Source organism: Notolabrus celidotus, chromosome 10 (assembly GCF_009762535.1).
Source record: "Notolabrus celidotus isolate fNotCel1 chromosome 10, fNotCel1.pri, whole genome shotgun sequence".
Taxonomy (NCBI): domain Eukaryota; kingdom Metazoa; phylum Chordata; class Actinopteri; order Labriformes; family Labridae; genus Notolabrus; species Notolabrus celidotus.
Genome location: NC_048281.1, coordinates 24,976,176 through 24,995,819, shown reverse-complemented (window position 1 = coordinate 24,995,819; position 19,644 = coordinate 24,976,176). Strand labels below are relative to the sequence as shown.

The 19,644-nt window shown below is 39.9% G+C and overlaps 2 protein-coding genes across 3 annotated transcripts in view; both read right to left on the bottom strand.

Annotated features, from left to right (window-relative positions):
- Nucleotides 1-36: 36 nt before the first annotated feature.
- si:dkey-4e7.3 (uncharacterized protein LOC402865 homolog) lies at nucleotides 37-9,632 on the bottom strand. Of its 2 annotated transcripts, none has more exons than XM_034694688.1 (8): nucleotides 9,501-9,632; nucleotides 7,748-7,842; nucleotides 7,373-7,560; nucleotides 5,244-5,423; nucleotides 5,053-5,164; nucleotides 4,769-4,905; nucleotides 3,178-3,550; nucleotides 37-178 (listed from the first exon to the last, which is right to left on the bottom strand). In XM_034694688.1, exons 1-7 carry the CDS (start codon nucleotides 9,560-9,562, stop codon nucleotides 3,194-3,196), a joined length of 1,131 nt encoding a protein of 376 aa, XP_034550579.1. In that variant the 5' UTR covers nucleotides 9,563-9,632; the 3' UTR covers nucleotides 37-178; nucleotides 3,178-3,193. The 2 variants fall into 2 exon arrangements, with proteins under 2 accessions (XP_034550579.1, XP_034550581.1); XM_034694690.1 differs by having other exon boundaries at nucleotides 37-167; nucleotides 3,194-3,550.
- A 2,731-nt stretch (nucleotides 9,633-12,363) lies between these two features.
- Nucleotides 12,364-19,644, bottom strand: part of inpp4aa (inositol polyphosphate-4-phosphatase type I Aa) — a 28,048-nt gene continuing 20,767 nt past the window's right edge. The window contains exons 18-24 of the mRNA XM_034694684.1: nucleotides 18,468-18,640; nucleotides 18,236-18,359; nucleotides 17,362-17,629; nucleotides 15,651-15,748; nucleotides 15,454-15,566; nucleotides 15,209-15,363; nucleotides 12,364-14,354 (exon numbers count right to left, since the gene is read on the bottom strand). Of these exons, the coding sequence (XP_034550575.1) occupies nucleotides 14,222-14,354; nucleotides 15,209-15,363; nucleotides 15,454-15,566; nucleotides 15,651-15,748; nucleotides 17,362-17,629; nucleotides 18,236-18,359; nucleotides 18,468-18,640 (1,064 nt within the window). The 3' untranslated portion in view covers nucleotides 12,364-14,221. The remainder of the gene's footprint in view (nucleotides 14,355-15,208; nucleotides 15,364-15,453; nucleotides 15,567-15,650; nucleotides 15,749-17,361; nucleotides 17,630-18,235; nucleotides 18,360-18,467; nucleotides 18,641-19,644) is intronic.

The window sequence follows — 19,644 nt, the reverse complement described above, 5'->3', positions numbered from 1 at the left end:
AAAAATGAGCTAATTTTTAGTGTTTCCTACTCCATCTAACAAATTCAGTGTTTTTATTGTTTGTGGCCTTGTTAAAAAAATACAAACATACTGTAGAAACAATTATAAAACCGCAGAAGACTCAAAAAAATGTAACAAACACTGGAACAGTAAGAAGTTTCTGACTCATGCCTCTTAAAGGTGGAGTAGGAGATCCTGAGAAAGCCGCGGCAGTTAGCTTGATTTTGAAAGCACACAGCCGAACAGAGCCCTCCCCCTCCATTCAGAGCAGCCTGTAGGGAGAGGGGAGGGACACGCCTCCAAACACATGAACGCGCTGTGGCAGACTCCAGCTGGAGGATGACGTCACGATAGCTAGCTGTGGAGCTGCGAGCGATTGACTTTATTTTCATCGGAGGAAAAACACGTCTATCTCCCATGTAAGTAAACCGATTATATTACCACATTAAAAAATTATGTAATTAGTTAGAATGCACAGCATAGCCTGCATGTTAGCTTTATGTGTGTTTGTTTTTTATCATCTGAAATACAGCTAGAGCAAGTTGTTGCTGCCGGGCTAATAACTCCGGCTAGCCATGTTTATTTTGATTTAGCATGTCATGATGTTTAGTTACTAGACGGCTACAGTGCCTATATATTTATTAGCGTTCACCATTGTTGACAGTCTTCATTTTCGTGTTGGAACTACAACATATTGACTGTTTTTTGTGCTTGTTAGAGCTCTCATGATGACTTCTGATTACGATCCTGAGCCAAGCACCTCAGGTCGGAGAGGACGAGACCGGGGTCGAGTGCAAGGCAGAGCCATACGAGCGAGAGGGAGAGCAACGACCGGGGACGAGCTCCAGATCCTGGGGACAGCAACAGAAAGTTCCGCCATGCTGCACTGACAGGTTGTTGTCTGGCAGCATGGAGCACTTGGTGCAGGTCATAGAGGAGTAATACCTTGTTGCTGTATCTGGAAAATCCGTGAACCTTCCACATGGACAGTATAAAGGTTTCAGTGGAGAGTGAATGAAACTATGACATGATTACATACAATACTTGTATGGTGACCCTTTAGTTCCTTTGTATATATTTTATCTTCATGTAAAAAAATACTTGAGTGTGCTGTGTTTACATTTGTTAAATAAATCTTTAAATTTACACTGGCCTGCTCTCTTCAAATCACAAAATAATTTAAATCCATATCAAGTAACATACAACATTATAAACAAATAATTGCAATATCAAAGAGTTTTTTTACATTTACTTTTATTAGAAAATGTATTTATTACAGAAATAAAAAGAATGGCTGTTGAAGGTAAACATGTTGGCGTGGATCATCCGGCCTCCTTGTTCTCTTCTTTGGCATCCCCCCAGTTGCTGTCAGCTTTCTGTGCAGGATTGTGCTCTGGAGGTCTGTGATGTACTTGTAGTCCTTACCCACCTTCATTGTGTACAGGCTCCACTTTTTTGACTTCTTGTTAAATATTGTGCAATACCTGACATAGAAGAAAGAATCAGAAGTTTAGTCAAAGGTTCTCGTTATCTTACAGCACTGTGCATTTGATTTCCATCATAATAACCCTTCCTTCAGCCCCATATGTAAACAGTTATTTCTTCTAGCCATGCAAGGAGTTGACACCACTATCACTAGTGTGTGCTTAGTGCCTACTGCAGTGTGTATTGTGCACATATGGTACATATACTGTATTTCTTATTGATATCTTGAATATTATCTAATATTTTCAGAGTAAGTGATGTCAAAATGTGCTCTCTCCCTCTTTGGAGAGGAAGACTGTGCCCACAGATTATTGATACAATTATTCTGTGTATTTGATTCCTCGTTGAACACTTTTATTCATGCTTTCCTTCACCAAACCAAGCTTTTAGAGAAGCAGCTAACATTCACAGGATTTTTTATCAGCCAAACTTTTTGTCTCTCATCTCTTTAGTCTGTATGGTGTGGTCTCAGATTGCGATTTAGCATGCAGATCACGTGAAGTGAAAGAGAATGGTTTGGATTTTATTTTGTGCGGACATTAAAAAAAAACCTTCTGCGTACGTAAATCAAAAATAGCTCACAATAAAAAAAGAGAGCAGTATTTATACCTCCACGCAAGCAGTGGTCAAAGCAACGTTCATGTTCATGGAGTTCTTATCGGGCCTGAAACTCACCGGTCAGAGGGGGACTCCGAACACATGAAACAGCTGGGGTGGAGGCCTCTGCGTCCCGTGTTTTAACGGTGTGGACGTCGATGTCTCCTTCTCGTAGCTATGAAAACACAGGCAAGACGGCATTTAGACTTAGTACAACACCCCATTCATGCTGATAAAGAGCAACCGAAGAGCTACCAGCTAACAGACTGTATACAGGGCTCTATAAACAGAGCTACAAGCTAACAGACTGTGTACAGGTCTCTATAAACAGAGCTACAAGCTAACAGACTGTATACTGGTCTCTATAAACAGAGCTACAAGCTAACAGACTGTATACTGGTCTCTATAAACAGAGCTACAAGCTAACAGACTGTGTACAGGTCTCTATAAACAGAGCTACAAGACGTTAGCCGGCCGCTAGCATTAGCCAAAGTTATCGCTAGCTGTCTCATAGATGAACTAAACCATGAACACAAAGACAAATGAAATGACATGATTACCTGTCCAGTAGAAAATCAGCAACCATGGCGTCGCTTTAGAGACCCTTCAAATCCTTCAGCCGTCGCAGAAATGCAGCCCGAATATTGACTCGTGTTTGTATCTTCATCCAGTGTTTTTAAGTCGTCTCCTTTTCCATCACAGTCTCCCTCTTCTTGCTCTGTTTAGCGGCAGAACTTGAGGGCAGAAGTTGAGCTAAATCGTTGGTTACTCTCTCTCTGACATGTTTATCAGATGTTCTGCGTTAGTGAACAGCCTGTTGATGACGATCTCAGTCAGGTCACGCGCACTCCTGTAAACAGGAGGTGTGTCTTTCGGCAGGTCACAGGTCATCCGGCCGGTCAGCCAATCATTGCGCTCGGTGGCGAATGAATGATTGGACGAACTTATTGCAGTCTAGCTGCTGACACAGACAACTGAGATTTCTCATCTCAGTGTTAGATCACTTTGTGTATTACTCCCTATCGATGTATACATCGCTTTTTGCTCGTGATTGAGAAAAATGCATCAAAACAACATGTCCTACTCCACCTTTAAGCATGCTCAGACGCTCTTATTTTAAAGCAGCCATCATCATCTGCTCAAACTTCTTCATATCCACCTTCTTCATAATAAAAGCCTTCTTAGGAGCCTCCTTCCCCTTCATGAACCCCACAGTATCTACCACCATCATGCCTCTGGTGTGTGTGCCGGCCAGCTCCACGCTAACGGGGTACTCGTCGCTTTCTAAGATGAACGTGTCGTCTATGGCGGCCGCCATGGCGTACGAGTCACAGGAGACAAACCCTGATCCAGCGACGAACTCTTTCTCGAAGCGCTCGCTCCGTGAAGCCTCCATGCTGTGGCGGAAGATCCGTGACATGAAGCGAGCTTTGTCGGTGTCCTGCGCCAACCAGGCGTCACAAAAGTCCTGTTTAAGGAAAGAGGGATGTAAACACTGAGCAGAGGAAATTCTTTACTGATGCTAACTTAGTTACCACAGGAAGTAGTTTTAGAATGGCCAGATTTGAAGGTTAGATTTAGCTCACCAGCCACCTATTGGTCCACATTAATTTATGACAAAGACATTTCTGAGTAGTGTTGATTTTGGCGACTATTTTAGATTTAGTCTTAGTCTTTAGACGAAAATGCCTGTTAGTTTTAGTCACATTTTAGTCTTTTCAGCCCTTTATAGTTTTTGTCTAGTTTTAGTCGACGGAAACTCAAAACATTTTAGTCTTTGATTTTTGACAAAACATCTTCACTCTTTAAATAATTCATGTAGTTGATCAGATATTGGTAACAGGGTTATACCAAGTGTTAACATCATTGACATTTCACTCCTTTAACACTTTTGCTTGTGTAATATCTTAAGTTAAATAATTCAACCTGCCTCTAAAACATAAAGAAAACATTCTTGATGTGACCACTGTGACTGTTTGATTCTCTTGATTCACAGAAAAATGCCATGAAAGGACCGTATTGCACATTTACGACGGCCCTTGAATGCACCTGCAGTGACAGGCGCACTACACAGTCAGTCAGTTCACGGCACTCAAAAATGCACCTTCATCTTTGATGACTAGGAGTTGATCAAAACTTACTGAAGGTGTCTGATGTATCACCAAACTGGATTAAATCAAGCTGTAGACACAGAGCTTTTTACGGTTATGAGGCAAAAACGTCAAACATCAAATATTAAACAGACGTCCCCCGATTGTGTCTTTGTCACTTATGCACACCGGGAGGTAAAAATCCTCAATGAAGATGAGACAGATGCATGGAGAGCTGGTTCATAAAGCAAATCATACTGCAGGTAGAGACCAAGCTAACACTGAGCCCCTCAGATAATATCTCAACCTGTCACAGGAAGGCATCACTTTTATCTTTAAAGATAAGAGGCACAGCGGGGGAAACATGGATTCTTTATGTCCGACGGTCGGCCAATTAAGTTTTCATCTCGTAATGGGCTTGTCAACAAAATCAAAACATACGTTCGTCAGAGTTTTTATTATCAGTGATGCACTTAAGCTCGTCATAGTCTCGTTTTCGTCATGAAAAAATGAGTCACTGACGAATATCTATCTTCATAATTTTCGTTAACAGTTTAACTCTATTTCTGAGTTACAGTATGCAGAAGAGGCCTTACCCAGGACAGCTTGCTGTGGCAGGTGAACTCCCAGCAGGCCAGGTATGTGGTACAATTGTAGTCCTTCAGCACAATGTACGCAGCTTCTGGATCAGCAGCAAAATTAAACTCAGCACACACTGTGGTGTTTCCTCGAGCTGCAAGAGCAAATCACATAAAAACCACTGATTACCTACTGACTACCCTCAAAGGAGGCAGACACAATAAAATAACCACAGAGGCCTGCAGCTCAGGGAAGATATTCATTTTGGACTCATCTTGTCTGGATTAATAACTCTACTGACATTCAGTGTTGCCTCCCATGATGTAGAGCCCTCGGAGTTTGCTCGGTAGGGACGGATCCATCCTCACAGCCAGAGCCAGGTTGGTTAGCGGTGCTGTGGCAACAAGAGACACCTAAGGAGAACACTCAGACTTAAAAAACCTTAAATGACCACACATGGAGAAAAAGAGAGAGACATTTCACATCTTTTACCTCTCCTGGGTTCTCATTGATGATCCTGATCATAGCCGACACAGCGTTCTCTTTCTGAACCAGGTCCAGACCGGGAGGGTTGGGGTCAGGAGCGTCTCCCAGCCCATCCAGCCCGTGGAAGTGTCCAGTATCTATGGTGTTCCCGAGGATGGGCTTATCGGCTCCTTTGAACACTGGTATCTAGTATGTGTAAAAAGAAGTGCTTCGGATTAAACATCTCTCTAAAAGGGAACATTCGCTTTCTATTCACTATAAGGGATCCAACAGACATTCATTAACAGTCACAATTTGGAGGTTGGAGGTGAGCAAAGATGCCTAATTCTGTAAATGTTAAAACCACTGTGAAAACAAGAGATTGACCTTTACTTTTGTGCAAGACAATGATATATTTCAAATTGACAACATCCTGCTTATGGTTTAAACTTTTACAGATTCAAAGTTTAGTAAGGTAGGGTATGGAAAACATGTCTTTCAAATGAACACTGACTAAAGAAAAAGAAAACTATTCCTTTCATAAATTAAATTAAGTTTTAATGTGTGATGTTTTGACACTAATTAATACTGAACTTCAAAAGTTCTCATCATGTAACACACCCCTTCAATTTTCAAATGTATGTATTATTTATTTGCACTCATAAGATTGCATAAGATGTGATTATAAAATAAGTAAGAAGAGTGTGTCAGGAGAGGTCAAGACGCCACCAGACTTATACAAAAGGATCTCACCTTAAACTACAATCAAAACACACAAGAGCAACAATAAACACACAGGATCTGAGCGAATCTAGACTTTTTTAGACTTTAGACTTTATCCTCTTGGGGAAATTCTTTTCCACAGCACCCTCTGCGTTTCCACAGGCATAGATGAAGACATTCACCAAAAACATACATTGCTCAACTCTACTAAACAAACTATCCACAGAGGCATCAACAATCAAACAGAGAAAGTAGTGTTATTCAGCGAGGCCTGTTGTTCAGGGCCCCTATAACGGCAGGGATCCGGCTCTTGCCAAGGCGAGCCCTTCTGCACCTCAGTGCTCTGTACCAATGTCCTGAGGGGAGTGGGATGAGGTGGGTGTTTAGTGGATGTGTGATGTCCTGTTCTATTGAGGTTGCAATGCGTCTGATGGCCTTGTGGTTTAAAGTCTGTGAGGTTTGGTGTGGGGAGACGGATTATTTTAGAAACTGTGGTGGTTATGGTGTGAGTTGGCCTTGTTTTTAACAGATAACATGTTGTAGAAGCAGGTGGAACAGTACAGGAGGATGGATTGGATCATGCTTTGATACAGCAGCATTTATCTATCAAATAACTGATGATGTATTGAAATTAATATTTAAAAATGAATTAATGACGGGGAAATTGAAAAAAAAAAATCATCACAGTGTCACTAATTCTTCGTAATCCATTAAGATTTGCAAACAAATACAGTGACAACTCTGTCATTAAGTACTTTTCAAAGTCCTGTCAGGGACATTTTATGCCTTCAGTAGTTATAAGGAGCAGGACAAAAGATGAGGCCCGACAGAGATGAGAAAAAACAACATTACGGGGAAGTTGCATTTCGAAGTGGCAGCTCTAAACCTCTAGTTCACCTCATGTCACCCTTTAACAATTACTGAGTGTGCTGTCTTGAAGTCAAAGGCACTGGTTGATTAATTAAATTGGTTATTTTTTTATTCTAAGAGACATGAGACTCTTGATTTAATAACACCACTTACATAACTAACTAACTAAATAACATTGATTTTCTTATCATTAAACAGGGTAATGGTTTTGTTTGACATAATAATTATGATGAAGTTTGGTTTCATTTCCTTCCTCAGTGCATGCAGCTTAAACCAGACTACAACAGGGATGGTCACTATAGGTCACTCTACCTAACAGAGCTCATAGTGGTTGTGTAGTTTCTCATGTTTCTGCCTCAAGTCATGTGGCCTGAGGAACAACAACTCAATGTCAGGCCGTCTAGTTTTTCACATGATACCAGTTAATTCCAATTTAAATTCCAACCAATTAAACCTGACTGTTCTGCAAATACATTCATGTTGCTCTTATAAAAACTAAATATTAACTAAGAGGTCAGATCAGATCATAAATCACTATCAATAAATAACAGGGCTGCCCTCACCTCTAGTTTATTGCAGGCCTGAAGAACTCTCAGTGTGTTCTTACACACGTTCTCCACAGTGGTGTTTCCGTGCACACAAGTGACACCCAGCAGCTCCACGTTTGGGGCGGCCAGAGCCAACATGATGGCCTGAGCATCGTCTGTCCCACAGTCCACATCTGCCAGCAGCTTTTTTCTCATCGTGGACCCTGAAGAGCAAAGACTTAAGTCCAGGAAGAACAAAACACCACTGTCCTGACAGCCCTGGTTTATTAGTGAGCTAGAGATGACATTTCTTCATCAACCATGTTCCAGACAATGGTGGTAAAGTTCAGTTAATTTAACATGATGACATTTAAAAGAGTAGGCACATCTGCATTATGAGACAACACCAACCTGTAGCTGAGCGTGAGCAAGATGAACTGTAGTGTTTGCTGTCTGGTGCTCTTCCTCTTACAGACTGGAACCGCAGGAGGTCAGCTGCAAACAATCTTTGAACAGAGAGAGGGAATTCAAACTCTGAATGGAGAGTGGACTAAAAGGGAGGAGTTACTAGTGAACAAAGGTTAATATTTATCCGAGTCTTGTCGATCAGTGACTTCTATTATCACTTCTGGAATATTCACTAGACTTGTTCAGACCTATTTATCCTGTAAAACACATTCTAAGTGTAACCTGCATAGAAGTAAAGTCTACTTTAAGGAAAGGCTCAGATACAGAGCTTGAGTAATATTAGTTATACCCAGTGGTGGACAGTAACAGAGTAAATTTACTTGAGTACTGTACTTAAGTTTTGAGTATCTGTACTTTACTTGAGTATTATTTCTTTGGGGTACTTATGACTTTTATTCCACTACATTCAGAAGACAATTATTGTACTTTTTACTCCACTACATTTCTATCAATGCTCTAGTTACTCTCTACTTTTCTTTGAAGTCAGCTCATGAATTTCCTTCTCTTTTCTGAAATCTGATCCCTAAGACAGTAAAATGTGTTTGTGTAGTTCTGTTTGTCTCAGTGGTTTAGACGTACCTGTATACCGTGTGTCTCCTCGGTTGAACGTGGAGCAAACACAGAGCAAATTTCACTCAGATCAGGCAGTTCATTTAGAGGTGGTAATGATGGCTATAAATCTCCACCTCAGCACCCATGGCCATATCTTCAGCCCGTGTTAGAGGTTTTTGAAATGAAGAATGATATGTATAGTTTGAAATGTTCTCCATGTTTCCCACTCTGCACAAACATACAAAAATTCACTGTCCAACCTGAGAAAGCGTGTTGAGCTACGTAACATTTGGTTCATTCCAGATGAACATTGAACAAGTTGTCTGTGCTTGGAGTAACTTAGTTGCTGTTTTTATTCCATGGTATAGATTTTAAGAGATTTCAAGTAATGTTTTCTAAATAAACATGATGTAACAGAATGTACTCCTATGTATTCTTGACTGCACTTATGTAATGTGAAAATTGAGATTTTTTAAGAAGTACTTTGAATACTTAAGTATTTTTAAAAGCAGGTACTTCAGTACTTTAACTCAAGCAATAATCTGACAGAGAAACTTTCACTTGTATTGGAGTAATATTTGACCTGGAGTATCTATACTTTTACTTAAGTAATGAAGCTGTGTACTTTGTCCACCACTGTTTATACCACTGTGTAAAGCACTTGATCTGTGTTCCAAACATTAATATTTTACTGTTTAAAGTACAAGCTGTGTTGTATTCAGATATAGCCAATACTTGAAATATAGTGAAGTGACATAAATACCTCAATTAAAAAAGTATCTAAATTCTGCAACAGCATTAGGTTAATGTATTCAGCACAGCCAATTTACCTTCATAACCACAAGTAAAAAGACTTAGATCACTAGTAACAGCTAACAGTACACATGTCGTGTATTTGTGTATAAAAATAGCCTAATTGAAGATCACACTTCATTGATTTCTGCGTGTGAGAGCATGACACCTCCTTGAGGTTCACACAGCGGTCAACACAAGCTCAGAAACATAACACGCTATAGCAACATAGCCGTCTGAAAGAAATGTGAAGCAGAGTTTGTGTCCTTATCATAGACTGTATATTATATGAAATGTTTCCAAAATGTCTACAGTGTTAAAACTAATGTGTAAGAGTGGAGCGTCTCCTCACCTTCCCACACAGCCGCTGAAAACATGAGACTTTACTGCAAAGCATCGAATAATCACCGCCATGCAGACAAACTCACACCAGAGAGCATAAGAACACTGTGAGGTCTCACTCTGATTTTTTTTCAGGTGCCACAAACTGCGTTAAGAAGGCAGGCCGAAGCCAACAAGCGCCAGTTTTGAATTTCTTGAATTGTATCCAACCAATGTTTTTTTTTTTTTTTTTTAGAAATGTCATGTCAGGGTTAAATGTGTGACTGAATACGTTTCAGGTTTATTCCTCGAAGAAAAACTGAATTTGTCAAGGTAACCTCTGACCGATTTCCAACACCAAACAGCAATGAGCGCATGCGCAGACAGCTCCTTTAGGGAGAGTGAATCCTTTATTAGGTGAGTCTTCTTAACATCATACAATCTGTGATGATTACGCCACGCCCGCAGACTCTTAAAGATACAAGATAACATATTCCTTTATTTGTCCCTCTAAGGCAGGGGTGTCCAAACTTTTTTCAAAGAGGGCCACATATGATGTCAGAATACCTCAGGGCCAGTGGCTCCTACTGAGACTTAGGAATCCCAAAAGTTATATATGAAATATTCATTTAATAACAATCATTTTAAATTTTGTCTCAATAAATCAGTAACTAGGTAGTCCTCAGTTCTCCACAAGCCATGTACACATGAGTAAACGTTATCTTCTTCTGGAGGAAAATGTTTCTCATTAGGGTCGGGCAATGTGGGAAAAGTATTGTATCATTATTTTCCTATGGCAGGATCATGATCTAGATTTCATCACGCTTCTTTTTTATGTGGTTTTTAAGACCTTTCTGACCAGCAGACAACATTTTAAGAACAAAATAATTGTTTTCCTGCGTTCTGAACATTTTTGATGCACCAAATTTTGCCTTTACTGCACAATTTCATAATTTGATCTTGTCTTGTGTCCTCTTTTGTGTCTTCTGAAGTTTTAGTGTTCATCAAGAACATTTTCACATCATGATAAAAACATTAATTTGAAAACTTGTCAACTTTAAGAGTCCTTGTGTTTCTTCTTTATTGCCGCCTTGCAGAATTCCCAGAGCTTTGGCTTTAGACAAGTAGTCCATATGAAGCTTTTTGAGACGTTTCTGGATTGACTTTAGTTTTGTTTGTAGAAAGAAACTGATTAATTTCTTTGCTATAAATAACACAATTTAAGATGGAAGCTTGGGGCCATAAATAAATGGACCTGGGGCCGCAATTGGCCCCCGGGCCGTACTTTGGACACCCCTGCTCTAAGGGGTAATGTAAAGTGTTACAGCAGCAAAGTAGCTACAGTAAACAAGAGCATATAACATAGAAATTATTATGAAGTTATTAGCAATTAAAATGAAAGAAAGTAAAAGAAGCAAAGGATAATAGACGTTTACTTTGGTACAACTTTAGACTTTTTTTCCACATCATTTATTTAAACTTTTTTCAGCTAAAGCCAATCAAAAAAAAAAAAGTTTAGTCTAAATTTGATGTCATTATTTTTTGGGCCCGGGCACTGACACACAGTGGCAGCTAGGCTCTATTGGAACCCTAAGGATTATTTTCCTTTTTTCTGCCACTTCTTTCCCTGCTTTTGGAGGCCTGGATTTTATTCGTGTGTGGTGTGAACAAACCATTAAAGCTGCTGTTGGTAGTCACAGAGTAAACATCTGTTCTGAGAGAGGGACTTTGAATGTCAACAACATCCCTCCCAACCAGATTTCCTCTTAGCCCCCCAACACAGATCGGCATGTGCAGTCATGATGGTGCTGGACTCATAACCAATCGGATATTGTAGTAGGGGCTGCCCCTTAACCAATCAGGACAGAGGATTGGAGATCAGCTATGATTGGTCCGTCATAAGGGGAATGAGGGGAATAATAACATTGCTTGATACAAAGGCATTGGAAAACACAGAGATTGTGCAATAGTCTCAAATTACTCCACTTACCGATGAGTACCGATGGGCATTATGACCTTTTCTCCAAACCCAGCAGAAAAAAAGTTAAGTTATTTACACCATTCCTACCAACAGCAGCTTTAATGATGAGCAGTGCAGGCACGACACCTGTGGTTTTTTATGCAAGGGTATTAACGATGAAACCTCATGTACTGGCCTCAATAAATATGCCAAAAGGCTAAAGAGCAGAGACCGAGTCAAGCTTTGCATATTCTTCACACGCAAGAAGAAGACAGCTGCGCACTCCAATGCTTTACAAAGATTATATTTCATTTGAAATGTAAAATAAGGAAAGGAAAACCTGAGCAATCCTCCAAGCCGCAACTTACAATGCTCCACTTTAGATAGTGTGTGTTACTAAGTTACTAATGAAGGAAAACAAATTTTAATGGTTGCTTTTTTTTTTTTCTCTTACCGTATTGAAAACTGCGAATCGAAGCTTCAAAATACTGAACCAAACCGAAATGTTTGTGTACCGTCACATCCCTAATGACCAATGTTTGAGCATAGGCCTAATTAGCTGCAGCACAGCAACACCTGCTGCATATAAGGCGGTTGCGACAGATGTGCGAGGGCCCGTTCATCGCCGCTTGCAGTTTTAATTTATATATTACATTTTCATTTATCATTTCTTTGGACTATTCTTCTACATTTTATAATGACACTAGGCATATAGACACTGTATGTTGTAGGTAATTGTTGCTTTTGAGATTTTACTAACATTCATACAAATATGTTGTCTTCTATTTGTTTTTAGACAACTCTTGACTCTCAGTCTGTTCTTATCTTTGTTGAACATGTTCTGCAAGTTATATTGAATTATGACTGGATACTAAAGACAAATTTTGTTACTCAATTCACAAACCATAATGTCTTATAATATGACACATTCACATTGTTTTGGCATTGACAAACCTTTATTCACCTGGGTTCACATCATACCTCTGTCAGAGTCCAGGCGCCTCCCACACTGCCCTGTCTAACATTTGTGCATGTACAACTGATCATAACTAGGCCATCACTTACTCGATAACAATGGATAAAACTCTAACAGCATTTGGCAACGGCAGCCATCTCAACATAAATACCTGTAAGCAAAATAACATTTTCAAAATAAAGTCCACTGTCTCTGTAAGTTCTGTACAGTAAGGTACACTGGAGCTCAGTGCTGGTAGACTTACAACAGAAGAAGTGTTGTTGATGCTTGGTAGAATAACGCAATATGCATTATTTCTCTTGACGTGGGTTTCCTCAACAGTATACAGTTGCAATAGTAAAAAGCTGTAGTGTATTTCAAGCATCATGCAGATTAAATTAATGAAGTTCTAATCCAATTGCATCTCAAGAGTGCTGTGGCGCTGGAAACATACACTGTCAGTAAATAAAACCCATAATTTAAAGGGCTATATACCGTTTTAGTGCTGCATATAACCTGGAGAACAGTGTTGAGTATCTGCAAATATGTAAGTATTATAGAATAATGGGATGCACCACTTCTGAAGCCCAAGATTTGTGATCCAGTCCCACATCAATGCTTCCAGAACAGCATCAGGGTAACCTCAAAGATCCCTTAAGATGAGACATCACACTCAGAGAGTAGAGTCAGATATGTACTCTTTCGATGTCTGTGCTTGTTGTCAGGAGTGATACTGTGTGATACTGACTATAAATGCGATTGAAGAGGAATGAGACAGTGGAAGGGAAACAAACGACAGGCTTAAAGCACTAAAATGAAACAGAAGAAGTGCTTCGAGTTTGACAGCTGTCATTCAGCGGAGCAGTTTAGGTCCAGAGGAATCTCTCAACAGGCAAAGGAAAGGATCCAGTCGTCAAAGCTACACTAGACCAGTAAATCCTTGATAAACATTGTTCTAGTGTTGCCTAAGGCTGGCAGTGTTCAGTGTTTTTTTTTTGTTTTTTTACTGTCAAGAAATCCTCCCACATCATTTATTGTCTGTGGCTCTCAGCACCCAACAAGCCATACACTGCTTAAAACAGCCGAACATTTTGATCTTTAAAAAGTGTGAGTTGATTTGTGTGGGATTCTTTTCAACAAAGGTTGGAATATTTTGTGTTCCAGTAAGTTATTAAGCATAAGCAGTGTGTGATGTGGACTTGACTTAACAAAAAGAAGCTGCCTTTGTTTACCGTCATGTCTGCAGCTCATTCCGGTGTTTTGGACAATACTTGAAGATACAAGAAATAAGCTGTGAGGTTTTGTCTACACACTCTTGGCAAGGATCACTTCATTGCATGTTTTGATCTATTTATGGGATTTCTTCATAATAAGGAAAACACAGGCTCTGTACAGCCTTATCCTTTCATAGACAAACTGATCTAATAAAGAAAAAGAAATTAGAACAAGTGCAGACGTGTCCCCGTGTGTCCTCCTAAAGGCTGGGATTACACGTCTTATTCAAAGGGACGCAACTTAAAAATTACTCGGTCTGCTTCCTCGTGCTACAACTGGCACAGCCGACAGTGAGGTCTGCACAGTGGCTATAATGCAACACAGAGAGACACTTTTTACAGTTATTGGCTGTGGAGTGGTTGTGAAGTGATGTGAGTACTAGATGAGGTGGAGGGGGGGGTACTGCTATAAAACGATCTACAGTAGCACTGGCACTTGGACATCTTAACAGTGACTAAGCACAAAACAAAGGGATGTTTTATTCCAGTTTGTGTTGGTATTTTTGTTTGTGTGGTGCTGTCATCATTATCCCCTTCAGTCTTTTTTTGGTGGAGTAGTCCATTTAGGTCTCAACTTTCCCGTACGTCCCCTCTGGAGGGCGGTACTGTTTGGGGAAGGCTTTGAGCTGGAGAGCGTTAAAGGCGTATTTACGACATCCCACATTCTTCATGGTGTTCTCTCTCCTGCAGCCCTCACTGTGAAGAAACATACTCATTAATAATCCATTCATTATTTTTTCCCATAGTATTAGCTAACTATGCAGCTGTTAACAAGTGCAAATGTACTGAAACTGCCAAAAACATTTCAATAAGGTGGAACAAGCTGCAAAAAATGACATGCAAATTCAACAACATTAAGTCCAAAGTAAATACAACAATGGAAACATGCTACATTTAGAAAAATATGCACTTTCTACCTTTTGATCTATCGTGCTGCTAATACTGTGTTTTATGAGTTTTTTTTTAACGTGTCTTTAAATGTTTTAGCTTGTTTTTAAATGTTTTAGCCTGTCTTTAAAGTCTTTTTATTTTGCACTGTAAAGCTGGTTGAGAAACAGTATTTTATTTCACTGAGTATGAAATTACGAAAGGAAATGACCATAAACTGAATTTTGATCTTGAATCTTGAGCAAAAAGCCCCAAAATGTGCAAAATCTTGTCCTCACTGAGGCCCTGATCTCTTTGAAAATATTTTGCTTCCATAAAAAATCATTTGACCAAACTAATGTACCTTAAGCGCCCCCTACTGGCCTGGAGCACTCCTGTTTGTGACGGATTTACAGCAACTTTCTACTGCAGTAGTTTTCTGTGTTTGCGTATTTGCAGTGCGATTGTTGTTAATGCATGTGACTTGACAATTTTCAGCAGGTTTTACCCATTGGCAGCAAATGTGCATTGTTCTATTTGTTTTGCACTTTAGTATATATCTAATTCACAAAATAAGTCATCATTTGCAGCCTCTTTCCATTCATTTAAATATTTGAGTCAGTGCATCACATCTGCCCTGTTCAGTAATAACATCTGTGAGATGGGTGTTGTCATCTGCTGACCTGCGCATACAGTCCAAGGCCTGGTAGAAGACCTGGGGTGCGAGGGCGTGCTCCTGCTGCAGTATCTGACACTGCTCCAGAGTCAGAGACATGGCCGTGCGGTCCTTTGCGCTCTTACAGCTGGTGAAGCGCACTCCGTTCAAGCGACGACATGTCTTTTTAAGATAGCAGAAAGAGATACATTAGTGGAGAGGGATGGAGTATTTCAATTTGGGAGCTGGATTGAAAGGAAATGAGAAGTCTACCTCGGCTGCTTGCCAAAGAATCTCCACGTTCTTGCTCTTCTTGGCGTTCACATTCTGGCTCAGCAGTTTGAGTAGATCAGGCAGACTGGTGGTGCTGCGGGAGCGAGGCAGGCCTGAGGAGAGAAAAGTGGAGGTTAGCAGAGTTAAATGATAAGAAGATGAACATTTCCTTATGAAGAAAATGTATATAAGCTCACAGTCTTCTGGCAGGACTTCTTTGAATTGGTCGTAGTAGGAGCTGAGACGGGTGATGTTCTCCATGTTGATCACATCTTGTAGGGAAGTGTCTCCAAACCTGGACACAAATGTAAGATACAAGAGTTTAAATACTTCATTTCTGTCAAACTTGTCCTGTTCATACGATGCTGCTTCATTTTGAAATATTTGATCGCTCTACTGTGCAACCTAAAGCATTTTTAATATTTTATCTTTGAATCAGTTCATGCATGCTTTTTATTTAATATTCACAGCCAAGCTTTGGTTTTGGGATTCAGACCATAACCACTCAACCACCCACTCAACACTGTATCCTTATTTTCCCATGTTCTCTTCCATCAATACAATCAGCAGAGCGAGGGGAAAAAACCCTGTTTAACCCTCCTGTTATGTTCAGGGTCAGATTGACCCTTTTCAAAGTTCAAAAATAAAAAAAAAATTGTTAAAAGTGTTTTTTCAGTATGAAACTTCTTCTACTTGCCTTAATTAGCGTAATCAACGTATAAAATAAAAATGGTTCCTTTCACATATTTGCAACCTCCCCTGCATGTCTATGTAGCATAGATACTGTTTGTGGGTCAGTTTGACCCAGCAGTCAAAGTGGAGGCTAAAAGGAGTCAGAAGGGTCAAATACTAATTGTTTCTTTGCAACTGTGTGACATATTTCACCCCAATCATGTACACATACACACACACACACACACACACACGTAAACACACACACACGCACACACGCACACATACACAAGTAAACACACACACACACACACACACGCACACCCTCTCCCTATCTCTTGACCTCATCTGTAAAGTGCGAGAATGCAGGTGTTGGCATGACTTTTGACGGGAACCTTCTCTGTTCCCTGGTTCTGTTTGCTTGAGTTTGGTTCTGGTTCTGTTTGCTTGAGTTTGGTTCTGGTTCTGTTAGCTTGAGTTTGGTCTGGTTCTGTTTGCTTGAGTTTGGTTCTGGTTCTGGTTCTGTTAGCTTGAGTTTGGTTCTGGTTCTGTTTGCTTGAGTTTGGTTCTGTTCTGTGGATATGTTTGCAGTTTTTTGTTAATTTGTCCAAAAAAAAGATTGATTAAAATACTAAACAAAAGTAAGAATGGTTTTGTAACAGAATAAATGCACAAAATTGGGTAATTATAAAGCTTCTAACGTAAAAGGGTTTTCAACACACAAACCATTAGTTTTAGCAAAGTAAGGTAAAACATACAGCTTCAAAAGACCCTAAATTAAGAGCCGTTTGGGAGTCGAAAGAGCCGACTCATCTTTGGGAGCCGAGTCAAAAGAGCCATGAGTGAGTTATCCTCATTGAACCATGATCTTTGAGGATTAAAGAACACCATTGCACCAAATACCCATTTAAATGGTTAGTAATGGAGTTAATAATGAGATTAAAAAATGTTTATTGGGATTTTTTGAGTTGACACTTCTGGATAATTAAACATGCCCCGGGTCAAGTTGACCCAGGAACATTATTGCTGTCCCTAAGAAACCAACATAACAGGAAGGCTAACACAGTAATTGTATGGCTAAGCAGCATTAATGAGGGATAAATAACTGTGTTTTTTTAGCTGTATATAAAGATTCATAAGATTTAGTTCATGATCAAGTATAAAAATGCCATGCCAAATGATTTCTCTGTGTCTTTTGCCTTTCATTTTTCCTGAGCTAAGGCCTCAGTGACTCACTTCTCAGCTAGTGTCTGCTGCTCGTTGATCCCCACATTAAAGAGAACCGGCTGCACCCGCAGCAGCATCCCGTTCTGGATCTCTCGGGGGAGCGTGTCGAACATCACTCCCGGCATCGGGACCCTGACATTAAAGCCGTTCCTGTTTCCTGTGATCACCGGCAGCATATCCGGGGCGAAAGCCGAGGTCGCCTGGGTGACTTTGAAGGTGACGTTTCTGAGGTCAGTGACTCCGACACTCATGTCCTCCAGCATGGCCAGCTCCTCTCCTTTAAGAAAGAAGAAGAACAGATATCTATGAGAACAGGTCAGTTTTAAAAACTAAACAACTTACTGAATAAAGAATACTTACTTATCTTTATTACCATGATCAGAGTGCTTACTATGTCTGAATATAGAACATATATCTAAAATCTGCCTTGTGCTTTTGTTTTTGTTGTACCTACTGTTTGTTTTTGGTCCTTTGGCAAGGTGTAGCAAAAAATGGCATTACCTTCTTAATGAAGAAAACAGGCAGTGTCATATTTAAGTTATGTCTATCTGAGTGATTTTGATTGGTTGGAGTTTTGATTGCATTTAATGAATTAACGCAGCTCATCAACACGATGTATTTTTGGTACGAAAGCTTAGAAGTCATTATTTAATTTTTTTTTAATGACTTTAAATAAATCACAGCTGCTTACAAACTTTATCAAAATGTATTTTTAATATTTGATCTACCTGAAATTTGAAATTTTCAGATCATTGTCAAATGACTGTTTAACAATATCTGCAAAATCTGACATCTTGGATATTCCAAGATTTTTTTAGTGTGGGGTGATATATTTTAAGCACACTCTAATACACTCACACACAGACAGTCACACACAAGGTACCATAAGTACTGAGCAGGCTCTCATACTGCACCAGCAGTCCGATGGTGTGCAGCTGCCTGAGGAAGCCCGAGTCACACAGAGAGTTCCTCAGCTTGATGACGAAGCCACAGATCAACGCCGTCAGCTGGAAGCACCACATTGAATGGTCATGTTGTTAACACGCATTTTGCATACTGTGCAATTCTCATCTCGACATAAAGATTGCATGCGCGGGAGAAAGGATTTGACTGACTGTCTGACAGAAGACGACATCACGGCGGTACTGCAGGGTGAGGCTCATGGCGATGGTGGGAGCGCAGTCTTGCATCAGCAGAAACACCATGGACTTTTTTGCTTTGTCGCTCATCAGAGTGGCACAGTCTGTCAGCGTGGTGAGGAGGGGGTGCAGGGCTTCACTCCACTCAACTGTGGACGTACAGAAAGGTGAAACACACACAGTCAGTTTTTGGTGTTACTGCATGGAAAAAGTCTGAGTGCATCAGCATTTGAAGTCTTTAAAGTTATGTCAGAACATTTATTGATCATAAGATAATGCAACAATTGAATACATGGGGCATAAATGAGACAAGTGACTTCAAGTGCTTATACTTTAATTGATACATAAACATACATGTAACCAGTTTCCCTCTACTGGTCAGAGCATACTTTTATATTAATTCAGCAGCCGTGTTATTTCCAGTTATGGTATATGTTTTCAGGAGAATAAAGGGGGGTTCATATGAAAATAATGTTTTTTTTTAAAGAAATTCAAGCTGCAAGCAGAATTTAACAGCCCCTTGCATCTTCTTGCACGTCGAGGTGCAATGCATGTCCGGGTGTGGCAAAAGCCGGGGTGCTGAGCAGTCGCAGAGTTTTTGCTGCTTTGGTGTCTTTAAGAGACTTATCAGCTGTTTATGATGTGCTTCTTCAATCTCTGAGGGACAGCTGTCACTATGCTCCTTTTCAGCACCACGGACAGCGACACTAAGCTGCTGCCCAAAGCTCTTAAATAATATTACCTCGGTCCTCGGTCAAACCAGAAGTACTTTTGGGTCTACTATGTCACAGAGTATCCCAAACTTTTTGTTGTGGAAATTTAAGAAAAATACTTCCTCAAATGAACTCCTGAGATCAAGGTTGAACAACTCACAGGATTTGGTTTTTCATTGGAGCTATAATCATTAATTTAGATCTGGTTTCAAGTAGAATACAGCTGAGTGTGTTCATTTAAAAGTGTATTTATAGTTCACATCATTTACTGAAAAATAATATACGTAATAATTCTACACCTAAACATTTCAAACTGCAGGAATACATTTTTTGTTACATATAGTAGGTATTTTTTTTTTTTACATTTTTGTCTTGGCATTCACTGGATTATACATCAATGGTATAAAATACATATATAAGCACCTTGTGCCATTAACAAT